General features: G+C 35.6%; 1 protein-coding gene across 1 annotated transcript; it reads right to left on the bottom strand.

Moving 5' to 3' along the window:
- Window positions 1-6,329: 6,329 nt before the first annotated feature.
- Window positions 6,330-7,730, bottom strand: LOC133525171 (uncharacterized). The gene has a single exon (XM_061861434.1). It carries the CDS (start codon window positions 6,863-6,865, stop codon window positions 6,563-6,565), a length of 303 nt encoding a protein of 100 aa, XP_061717418.1. The 5' UTR covers window positions 6,866-7,730; the 3' UTR covers window positions 6,330-6,562.
- Window positions 7,731-12,822: the final 5,092 nt, after the last annotated feature.

The raw sequence follows: 12,822 nt of genomic DNA, 5'->3' as shown, positions 1-12,822 counted from the left end.
AAATAGCATGGTTTTTGATACGTTCGAGTAATCTAACTTAAAATATGTCTGTAGCCATAACAGTGTGGGTGTTACTTCACACGTCTATTACGTGATATGTCCATCGAACATATGATGACTTCACTGTGGCCATGCAGTGACGTTGTGGTAAACTTTACATACAACTGGGGTCTAAAGTCACATGTGAGGCAAAATGTATGGATAGCTGTAATGTTTTAGCTTTGTACTTACAGGTAGCAGGTACATATTTTTAATTTACGTAGGATTAATATTTACAATACTTTTCATCACACTTGTTCGTAAAGTCCGTAAAGAAACCGTCCATTACATTTGTAATGGTAAATATTCAATATATTCAATTCTAATTAACGTTCGGCCAACATTGAGGGGTATAGGGAGCGTGCATGAACTGCAGGAGGCAGCACAGGAGCCGTCAGATTTTTGGCGCGAGGCGTAAATGCGATGTTTATTGTTCCGATGTAGCCCACAAGATGGCAGAACCTACTATGCACAAGAAAACACGTGACGTGTAAATGTGCATGTTTATGGTTCCGATTCAGGCCACAAGATGGCAGACCCTCCAACGCGCACGGTCCCTATACAGAGAATAACTTATTAAATAGTTATGTGACAGCCTGCGAACCAAGGAGGATGAGGCGATAATCCTACGAATACCGTTTTGGCATTGCAGCAAGTATAAGATGCTTATCGATAATTAAATTCACTTTAATTAAATACTTGTTTACTCAATTGGTAAGAGCACCTATTATAAGATCTCCTTGAATCTTTATAACCACAAAACAACGTCGTATATGTAGCTAAATATGAATACCGACGAGCTTATATTAAAAACATTATGGTGGAATAGGGAGCGAAAAGAGAGAAAATACATTAATTGTTGAGCTATTTAGGATCTAGCTATCACGGTTCATGAGATACAGCCTGGTGACAGATGGACGGACGGACGGACGGACAGCAGTCTTAGTAATAGGGTCCCGTTTTACCCTTTGGGTAGGTACGGAACCCTAAAAAATAAAAATAAAAAAACGCAAAACTACAATAATCGAAAGATTATTTTTACTTGTCTCTAAAAAAAAAATATTTTTTTTTTTCTAGGATGCTTATCTTCATTCTAACTGTAACATTAATGCTTCGAATTTCCTTAAAAACAGCTTCCTTACGCAATAGCTCCTGTAGACGTAACCATCTCTATTTACATATCGATGCTATCTTATTATCATCTTCATGCCATGAGCTGGCTGCATGCTCCTGACTAGGTGTACTAACTAGACTTAATGTGTGATATGTCGACATCACATAGGTAAGGACAACCTGCTTCCTTCCTTCTTTACGGATAATACACATTTTATTGTATGCTTTCCTGCAGACATCGCAATGTTAAGAAAATCAAAAGCTAATTTTTGAATTACACCTTTACAGACGGGATACATTCTTCAGTAAATAAAAAACGTGACATGTTACATGAAAATGAAAATGATTTATTTCATAAATGTTGGGTACACATATGACAAACAAGGTTGGGTCTTCCTAGTAGGTAAGAAATACCTGTGTCAGGAAGTCCCGCTCCTCCATAATAAACAGTGGTTGTTTGTAACAATTTTAACTATTTGATTACTTATCTATAACTCAAAAACTAGAAGTACTTATTACTCATTACGACGACAGAGCAGTTGTAGTAATAATAGCCTTACGGCTAAATAGGAACCTGTAGTTGGGTGCGTCTGTGTGTGCGTGGTCGTTAACTTTTGATATTTTGTTCACAGAAGTGACCTTTTTCGAAACGATACAAAGTAGGTACCTTATTAGAACAATGCCGATCAGCATAATTTTCAATCGTCAACATTTCACAAACGTTACAGATGATACGCGATTTTTGGTAAGACTCAACATATTCATTTATCTTGTTGAAGTTAAATATAACATAGCACTAAAATAAATCGTAACGGGAGTTAAGGAAAACCAGCTTGTTCTACGGTTTTAAATTTATAAAGGATTATTTCTTACCTTGACACTTTTTTCCTAACTCTAATACTTTTCTCAAAATAATAAAAAAAAAACCGTCAGCCGAGACATATTTCATCCTAAAAAGGGAGGATTGCATCAGGGAGAGGGGATGGGACGCGTAATGCATCATACCCAAAGGTATCATACTACATTCATTTCAAGCTGGCTATAGGTAAATTGTTTTTCATAAAACGCAATTTGACCGAATCATTTGGTGATATGACTGTTCGATCACTCCCGAGATCAATACGTACAACTTGATTAGATACATACTTTACATTCATTATAAAAATATAAAACTCATCGAAGTTATAAAGCAATTGAGCAATAAGTTAATTTCCATATTTCCCATATAATATATATTAACAAAGTGTTTGTCATTGAACGCCCACTATCTCCGACGTAATGTAATAAATTGAATAAATAATCGCCCGTTATCAACGCGTCACCAATGAACTTCAAAACAATAAAGAAATTGTAGTAGTTGCTATGCATATGCATATTTCTATTTGTATAGGAAATTACGCATTTTAAAATTACTACTTAGTACTTATAAGGCTTATAATTATGTGGAATGAAAAACAAAACGCCTTCTTTCTGAAAAGGTAGGTCTGTAGATATCAAAACATAGGAAAACACTTTAAGTTTTTTTTTTTATGATAGAGGAGGCAAACGAGCAGGCGGATCACCTGATGGTAAGCGATTACCGCCGCCCATGGACACCTGCAACACCAGATGGGTTGTAAGTGCGTTGCCGGCCTTTAAGATGGGAGTACAAATACAAATACAAATACAAATAATTTTATTGAAAACAGTATAAGTACAGTGTTAGTGTTGTTGTGTGTGTGTGTGTGTGTGTACGCTCTTTTCTTGAAGGTTTGAAGGTCGTATCGGTCCGGAAATACCGCAGGCGACAGTTCATTCCACAGTTTAGCAGTGCGAGGCAGAAAGTACCTGGAAAAACGCACAGTTGAGGACTGTGTGTGTGTGTGTGTGCTGTGCTGTTGTTTGGTTGAAGTATTCTATTTCATATTTTCTTTTGGCAATAATTCTTACCTACCTTATTTAAATACCAATATCAAATATCACATTATATGTTATGTTACTGTTTGATTGGGATTGTACAGCCCATTGGCTGGAATCAAATAAGTGCACCGAAATATTGTTGCTAACAGAAGCCTATTTTTGTAATTTTAATGTATTAAAGTTGTTTTAACGTTATCTATATAAATTTTATCGGACTAATTACATCGCTACTGTTATTTTGGTTTTTAATGATTGTATTAATTTAAACAGGCCCTCATAAATCTGATATCCTAACGAGTTTAATTAGGTTTTCAGTTACTGAAAACAAATTCATTTACTTAATTATACTTATCAGCTGGCAACCCAATATTTAGTGTGCGGGCGTAAACTGGATTTTCCTGAAATATTTGATAAGTGTTATCAAACTGCTGACGAAGGACAATTCACTTTTGGTTATTGCGTCGATAATTATTTATGTGTACAATTATGTGTACAATACAAGTGTAACCGGTACGGGTTTGTATTTAATATGATAAGAATATGAATACATTTAGTTACAGTTCCCTTTTTTTATACTACGTCGGTGGCAAAAAAGCATACGGCCCGCCTGATGGTAAGCAGTCTCCGTAGCCTACGTACGCATGCAACTCCAGAGGACTTAATTGCGCGTTGCCAACCCTAATACTCCGCACCCTGAGCTCTGGGAACCTTACTCACCGGCAGGAACACAACACTATGAGTAGGGTCTAGTGTTATTTGGCTGCGGTTTTCTGTAAGGTGAAGGTACATCCCCAGTTGGGCTCTGCTCTAGATCTGGAATGACATCCGCTGTACTGTGCCCAACCACACAAACGTTTTTCAGAAGTCTTATTTTACGGTTGGTAATTGGTACCAACAGTAAAATAAGACTTCTGAAAAACTTTTGAAAACATGTCTTGATAGGGAATGGATTTTACTTAGGATTAGTAACGGAAGAAACTAAGTAAATCATATTCTTACATAGGTAATATGGAGATTTAGGTTTTAATAATGTCTTATTGTTTTTAAAATCAGAGAACTTTTGATGAAACAATTTCTGCGTGCTGCGAAAAAATATGTCGAAAATAACCTTGCCCATTATAATCAAGCAAAAAATAAGGTTCCTCTGGAGTTGCAGGCGTCCATAGGCTACGGTGACTGCTTACCATCAGGCGGGCCGTATGCTTGCTTGCCACCGTCGTGGTATAAAAAAATAAAAAATAAGGTATGTTTGACTTTCAGGAATAATATGTTTTTTTTTTTATGAAAGACTAGCGGAAAAAGGAGGATATCAAATTATGCATGGTCATTTCAACGAGTGTTATAGTATAAGGTTACAACGTCCCATCTGATATGCCTCCTCACTTATACAATACATACCTAGATAGAAGATTAAATAGACGCCGAACGTAGTTTTGTTATAGCGTAACTAAAACCCGTCAAAATCAAGACAGCTGAAGGAATGGAACCAATTGCTCGTCATTTCTCTGACTCTGACATTTGTTTTCCTAAACCCGAGCGACGACTTTGAATAATGATCTGTCTATTACAATTTTCACGGTTCTGTCCAATCATCATCGTTAATCAACCTGTCAGTTAACTGGTTACTTGATACTTTTCGCTAACAGAAAGATTTTATGCGTGTCAATATGATTCTGCGTAAATAAGGTTGCTTTCTAACGTACCTAGTTTTTCATAAGTTTTGTTGTCGTATTTTTTAAGATTCCGGTAAACTTAGCCGAATTTCACCTTCCCATGTAAATGGAGTTTCGTTCACATTTTAAAACTAAATATTGGATTGTAATGGAACTTTGCACATTAAATGACATGGAGTATAAGTATGCCTGTAATTAGTTTATACAGCTCCAGCTTATAAATCAAACAAAATAGAGCCAAATAATGTTATGTATGAAAATTTTTAAAAGGGTATTTTTTTAACTATGTTATCTGAAGCTACATAAATTAATTACAGGCATAGATATACCTTATCCTATTGTAAGTGCTAAGTTTCATATCAATCCACCTAGTCGTTTTAAAATATTCATACTCATATTTATTTCGTAAATGCATGGCACATAAGTCAACACATTATAAATATAAGATTAAAACTTAATATATTTTCAATCATTATAGAGCGTAAGTACGTTTGTATGGAGAACCGAGTTTATACTGCGGAAACAAGTTTTGATTTCGCTTACGAATGCTAGGTATTATTTTTGTCAGAATACCAATAAAACAATTTTAGTTTGACGACATTTACATATGAAAAAAGAAGTGTTCGTAAGCTTTAATCTGGTGGAATGATTCATTTTCATTTGGTTCTTTCTCGGACATTATAAGTTTTATATGTTTACATCATACTTGAAACACTGTGTGTTACGACCATGCTCTTGAATATGGCTGATCTAAATGATTTTAATTGAGTATCTAATATGGCAACTCCAGAAATGCAGTTTTCATGTAAAGCGTACACTTGAGAAATAAAATTCGCACTTATTTAGGAACTTCAGTTCAATTACATATAGGTATTCCAATATCCAAAGTTGTATTGCAAACGATACTTTACTGTACATAAATTGATAGGTACTGAGTTGAGTAAATAAAGTGTTATGTTTGCTGAATGACGTAGGTAAGTACATATTTGTATTGAACAAGAGCATTGAGCCGTGGCTTGGCTATCATAATAATGTTTATCAGAGAGGTTATTGGTATGTTTTACTACTGTAAGTTATAGCCTAACATATATTAACTCTGGTTTTCACAACAAGGTTTTCCTGTTCATTTTACTTGATAGTTTTGAAACTCAACGATTTCATTGAAGTTCAGTCATATAAATTACAGTCGACCTCATTTCAGGTGGATTTTTTTCATTGCATCAACCCAAGCTGCACATTTCACCAGATACCTATTAGCCACACTAGTTATTTGCTGTATTTAGATGCGTTTTGAAATGTATATTTATTGATTTGTGAAGGATCCTGCTCTGTAAGTATGTGATATTGATACCTATGCAATCTTGGAGAATTTTGACGACAGCGTACTTGAGTTAAACGAATTACTATATAGCCCATAAAAATAAATTATTTATTAGAGTTAATAACTAGAATGGAGTCATTAATTATTAGTTTCCTATAAAGTACATGTAAGCTAGTACTTTTAACTCAAACACGCTGCATCTAAAATCGAGTATCTACTTACTGAGTTTGATAACACAGCAATAAAAACCCCACAGGACTGGAAATCTAATTAAAATGCAGAAATATCATAAAAAAACTTTTATTAAACTTATCTTAGTGACACCTTAGGTTAGCTTTAACTTAAATAATACGCTTTTAGCATTACTTTTGGTTGCACATGACACTTGCAGTCTACACCTTGCACATTACATAGTCCGATCACTGGGAGAATTCTCGGAGCAGAGGTTCTCTTCGCTCGGGGCTGCGGCCTGCTGGCCGGCTTCAGAACTTCAATCCAGGGGTCTTCAGAAAGGCGATCAAGGCTCCTCATCCTCGGAAAGTGAAGGCAGTACCATGTGGCGCTGCAGTCTCTCGCGCCGTGGTGGAGAAACTGATTTCTGGCGCCTCAGATGTTCAGCGCGCAAGATGTAAGGTCGCTGCTCCTGCTCGAAGGTCTCTTCGACCTCGGAGTCGTCCTCCACCAAGGCAGGTAGCGATACCTGCTGCATCTTCTGTCTTCTCGGGCAGTCGGCAGCGATGCACTCCTCGCGTCCCCTCGCTTTAGGCAGCGTAGGGAAACCGTCGGCGTACAGCGCGGAAACTGATAGTTTGACAACCATGTTGACTGATAACGAGTTTTAGTAGCGATAGATAGGTGTGCTCTCAGCGAATGCTTGAAGCAGAGTGCGGGGCGGGCGGACCGGCGCCGCTATTTATACCTTCCACGCGGCTGTGTTTACACTTTATACATACGGACGCGTCTGTGTGCGCCGTCTGCGTTGGGCGTCACAGCGGCTCATGTATTATTGAATGTTACGCGACGAACTGGAGATGTGTCCGTACCGCACTGAGCTTGACCTGCTTTCTATGAGGAGTGAAGCCCGATAAGTTCTACACAAGGCATTAGCGCGACCTTAGCGAGAAACAATTCCTCATACGTTTCCATAACCTACATTTTAAATCGTACAAAAACTCCAGTGAAATGTACGGAATAGAGAAAACTCTTGGTAAATACATTTCCATTTAGAGACAAATTTTCATTGAGTTATCCTTTTTATGTTATAATATATTACCACCGACGTAGTATAAAAAAATATATATAATTATAGACCACTTTAGTGGCAAACATGCATACGGCCCGCCTGATGGTAAGTGGCTACCGTAGCCTCAAACTCCAGAGGCGTCTCATGCACTTTGCCAATCTTTATAAACCTGTACACAATTTTTTAGTAAAACTATAGAATATTGTAAGGACACTTTAAATTTCATTCATACCTTCAAGCTTCATCGTCTGTCTTTATAAGTACATGTTGGAGGCATTTGTTATCGAATTTAATTCCGTTTTGACATTTGCCTTATATAGTAGCAAGTGCACGCGCGCAGGGCAAACAAGTTTTCATTGAACGAGATCACTGCAAAACGCACGCCCTAGATAAGGCATGACATGTAAATATAGTTTGCAATTCGTCACGCGAAAAGCATCCATTATGTTATATAAGTATTTTATCTTGTACATATAGTATCTTGACAAAATCTCTGAAATACCTTCTGATTAGGTTAGGTCAGATCTTGTCGATACCTATGTAGGTACCTACTTTAAAATAAAATTAGGATGCATTAATATATGTACGTTAAAAGATGGTAATGATTAAGACCGTTTAAAGATTTATAATAATGATTAAGAGAGTATGGTAGAGTCCAACTCATATTCAGAATTGGATAATGAAACAGTAATTAGATGTTTACTGTAAGGATGACTGGACTGCTACAGAACGCCTCATGGTATATTCGGTTTTTTCTTTTGTGCAATAAGGTTTTATTTAATAAATAACAATGTAAAATATGATGAAGAACATATTATAGAGCCACATAAATAAACCTACCTATATAAAAAAAAAAAAAAAAGTTATAAGATTTATCCGATATGCGCCTACATACACGGTTCTTAAATTACAAATATATTAGGCACTATTATTTATGATTTTTTTTATCAAATTGTCTATCAAATTGTCAAATCTTTCAGTAACCATCGTCAACATTAATGTTAATGAGAAACAAGCTTGCGAACGCCAGTTTGCCCTATTTAATCCTGAATACGAGATCAGAATATACATTGTTAGCGCACCACTATTATTTAGAGCGCGGCGAATAGAGGCACCGGCCACAGAGGACTTCTGTCCTTCCGAACTTCAAATGAGCATGAATAATAATAACTTAGCCTGTTTACATTAGATTGTTAACTGACAATTTGTAAACCTTATTTGCAAGGACACAAGGCTCACCGATGATCAGAGGACAGTAGAGGACGGGTTGCATACAAACGTAGTCTCCATCTTTCTTTCTGGTTATTGATATTATGGTGCTACTTTTTCGCACTAGTGCGTAAATTAGCACATTATTTAACTATGTCGATAATTTAAAGGGTCATATGTACTTTGAAACGTTGTACGATACATGTGCGAATAGGTAATTCGCAATATAAGTATCGTACCTAATGTACTATTACGATAAAAGTGCGATAAATAGGAAATTTGTAACTAGTGGCGATAAATTAAAACACGACCGAATGGAGTGTTTTAAATCAACAAGACTCACGAGTTGCGAATTACCTATTCGCACATGTATCGTACAACGTTTTACAGTACATATGGCCCTTTAAATGCTTTACACAGTAACGTAATATACTAATTTTCGCACTAGTGCGGTAAAGTAGCACCATGTGTACTGTAAATAACTATTACACAATTACATAGCTAAACCCCTTCTTTTCTTTAATTTTTATTTTTTTACTTTCTATATTATTTAGAACCTTTAAAGATATGCATAAAATTTGTTCTTGGCTCCTAACTCTCATAATAATCAAAAAACCTAATAAAGTCCAACAAAGGGGGGCTAGCTATGCTTAATATACATCGAATTTTAAGAAAATATTTTCCATAATATCCATATCCAGTGAGGAAAATAAGGTCTACGTTTGTATGGAGAAGTGGTCCTCGATTATCCTCTCAAGTGTTGCTGTTTGTAAGTTAGTGGGGAAACAATTTGAATAGTGTGAGTCACCAGCGACCGATACATTTCGCAAATTGTGGTAAAAGGATTTTTCCTTCTTTCAAGATATCTCGCATCTTGAATGTTCTAAGACAAAAGGCAAACATGTATATTTTTGTAAATTGTAATCTCGTTGTCAAGTGTCCAGTATAAGAAGTTGGAAAACCCTGGTTATGTAATCGATGACACATATTATTTGTTGCTAGAAATCGTTTTTCAATCGTGTACTTACTTCATAAATAAATAGAAAGAACAATGAAAACGAGTCATTTCATTTGGGGATTTCCATGTAGATATAGATACCTATATCAAATATAATCATACATATCAGATATGCTCGGATTAGTAACGGAAAACAAAAAACGTCTCGCTCCAAAATCTTAACAATCTTAATTTCTCCTTGCAAATCTTTCTCCTGGCGTAACTTCCAGAAACAGGAAGCTTGAGCTTACTGACTGACTGGTTTGATTCGTGTAAGATTGTCCTGTAATATTTATTTGTTTATAATGAAAATAGGTACGAGTAGAACCTAATCGACAACATTACTTTAAAATTTCCTCTTAATTTTCCAGGTTTAGTATTGTACCATTGCCCCTACGTATTTCAAATTATGATAATTATTTTACAGTACATATGGTGCTAATTTTCCGCACTAATGTGTAAATTAGCACATTATGTAACTATGTCGAAAATTGAAGGGATCATATGTACTGTAAAACGTTGTACGATACATGTGCAAATAGGAAATTCGCAACTCGTGTCGATTACGTCACTTGTTACGATTTTCCTATTTATCGCACTTGTATCGTAAATAACTATTATGTATTTATTTACAATATCAAATTAGGTACGAGTAAAACCTAATAGACAACTAAGAAACTTTAAGATTTCCTCTTAATTTTCCAAGTTTAGTATTGTACCTTTACACCTACGTATTTCATATTATGATAAAAAAAAAATTATTTCTCATGCTGTGAAAGGGATCATTGTTGTTCTAAAAAGGGTGCAGAACATGATACGTTTCTGCAGTTAACTGGCCAAGTACTTTTTTAAATTTACGATACACAATTAAAATTTGGTTTAAAATGGATTTTATTATACAATTTCCATTCTGATATTTTGCTCCCCATTCCATAAATAATGATACTGTTACCTACATTGTTAATTTAAAGGTCCCTCAAGAAATATTGTAAAAGTTTAAAATTAGTCATGTTTTTTTAAATACATAATGTATTTTACTTTCCACTTATTCCAAATGAAAAGTAGATTGTTTAACACGGGTGAAAGGCATCATTTCAGTCTCGGACTATTCTATTGGTTACTACCTTCACAGAAATGAGTGCATTTCATCCCTTGCTTAGCAATCTACTATTTCTCAATCCACTTTGCTATGTCCTTAGACTTGACATTAAGCATACCTATCTGTAGCCACATCATCTCATGTATCCGTCGGCCAATGTGTTCGAGCACACAATCTGGTACGATTGATCGTGCTGTTTACAGTTACAGGCACAATGATATTTGAGCTATGATACTCGGTTCTTTGCGATTTGTTTTGAGTACCCGACGTGTTTAGCGTTACACAATGGATTCTCTTGATGCAAGTACTTGGGTATGTCTTAGGCATTATTCTTCAGTACATATTTAGGAAGAAAATATTAAAGAAATATTTTTTTTTTCTTTGGATTCCTTTGTGTGACATAATTTGTGAAAGTCACAATGTAATGATTGTCAGATTATCATTAGCCATAATTCCGACACCGTTAAGTTCTCAGGATTTTCGTAAGGTTATCCCATAGATAGGTTAGGTTTAAAAAAAGCTAATTATGACTAACGAAAATGCGGACAAACAATACATTATGACTTAAAACTGTATGGGAAACAATAGAGACCCATTTTTCGTTTATTGAGGTGTGAAAAAAACAGTATTGTAAATTCATAATTAGGTATATTAACATATCTATAGAGAAATGAAGACAAAACCGAATCTAGAATGACTTCAAGCGTTCCACCATACAAGAAAAATTGGCAGTCAAATTTGAATAAATAATACATTGTGCAACGAGGGGACTAAGTGAAATATTGCAAACGAGAGTCTAAAGATTTACGACAGCCGCAGGCTGGAGTTAATAAAAGACTACAGTTTGCAATAGCGCGAGTTCTCAGTTCGGGCCGAACTACTAGATAATAGTTTTATAATTTTTAAGACTTATATTATAACCCTTAGCCGACGGACCATTATAATGACAGCTTCTATAACTTTTGAGAGTAAACTTGTGTTAATTAGATTCCATTTAATTAACACAAGTTTACAAAGTAACGCCCAACACAAACAAGTCGTCACCTTTATCTATTGATTGACATAAGAAGTTTTCTTTGAGTTATCTTGTAAATGACGTGGCATTTGAAAGTTGAATTAGATTTATTAGTTAATAAACTGTTCACAATGTACGTGTCAACAGAATTCCCCGTTTTCAAACTTTAACCACAAAATTAATTAGGTATTAAATCAATATCAACCGCTCAATATCGCTATCGCTTTCATGTCGTTAACTTCTTAATCACAGTAAATTATAACCAACAAAACATTTTCATGTAAAATCGGCTCGCACTGCCAAAAACTTATCAGATCTCATGTAGACCCAAGCTTCTAACTCTACACGTCCTAACCAACGTCCGTCAACGTCCTAACTTCACAAACTCTACACCTTAGTCAAAATATCGTCCGTATCATTGACGTCCAGTTTGGCCTAGTGGGTAGTGACCCTACCTACGAAGCCGATGGTCCCGGGTTCAAATCCTGGTAAGGGCATTTATTCTTGCGATGACCATGGATATTTGTTCCTGAGTCATGGGTGTTTTCTATGTATTTAAGTATTTATAAATATTTATAAATTATATATATCGTTGTCTAAGTACCCTCAACACAAGCCTTATAGAGCTTACTGTGGGACTTAGTCAATTTGTGTAATAATGTCCTATAATATAAAAAAAAAATGTGGCTGGGCCGTTTCGAGAACTATTGTATAATACAAAAGTAATGAACACTGAATACATTTTTCACCTTACGCCCATTTGTCACCATCACTACAACCTACTTAAGAGTCACACAAACCCGCCGCCAAACAGCCGCGCCGCTCCCATACAATAAAAGTTGCGCTGTCATTCTAAGAACTCAAGCTTAAATAATAATAAAATAATAAATATTTGGGGCAATCTTACACAGATCGACCTAGCCCCAAGCTTGTACGGTCACGTCTGAAATTATCGATACGGACAAAGTGCGAAAAATATAATAATATACCCTAATATATGGCCCATAAAGTCGTGTATACATATTTTTGTCACTTCGATCGTGTCGATAGTTTCAGACGTGACTGTACTATGACTACTATGCGACGATTTACATACGTATATAGATAAATGTATATTTTTATACATAGAAAACACCCAATGAGTCCCATGACTCGGTAACAAATATCTGTGTTCATCACACAAATAAATGTCCTTACCAGGATTTGAACCCATG

This window comes from Cydia pomonella, chromosome 14 (genome assembly GCF_033807575.1).
Source record: "Cydia pomonella isolate Wapato2018A chromosome 14, ilCydPomo1, whole genome shotgun sequence".
NCBI lineage: Eukaryota > Metazoa > Arthropoda > Insecta > Lepidoptera > Tortricidae > Cydia > Cydia pomonella.
This window is presented reverse-complemented; position numbering and strand designations above follow the sequence as displayed.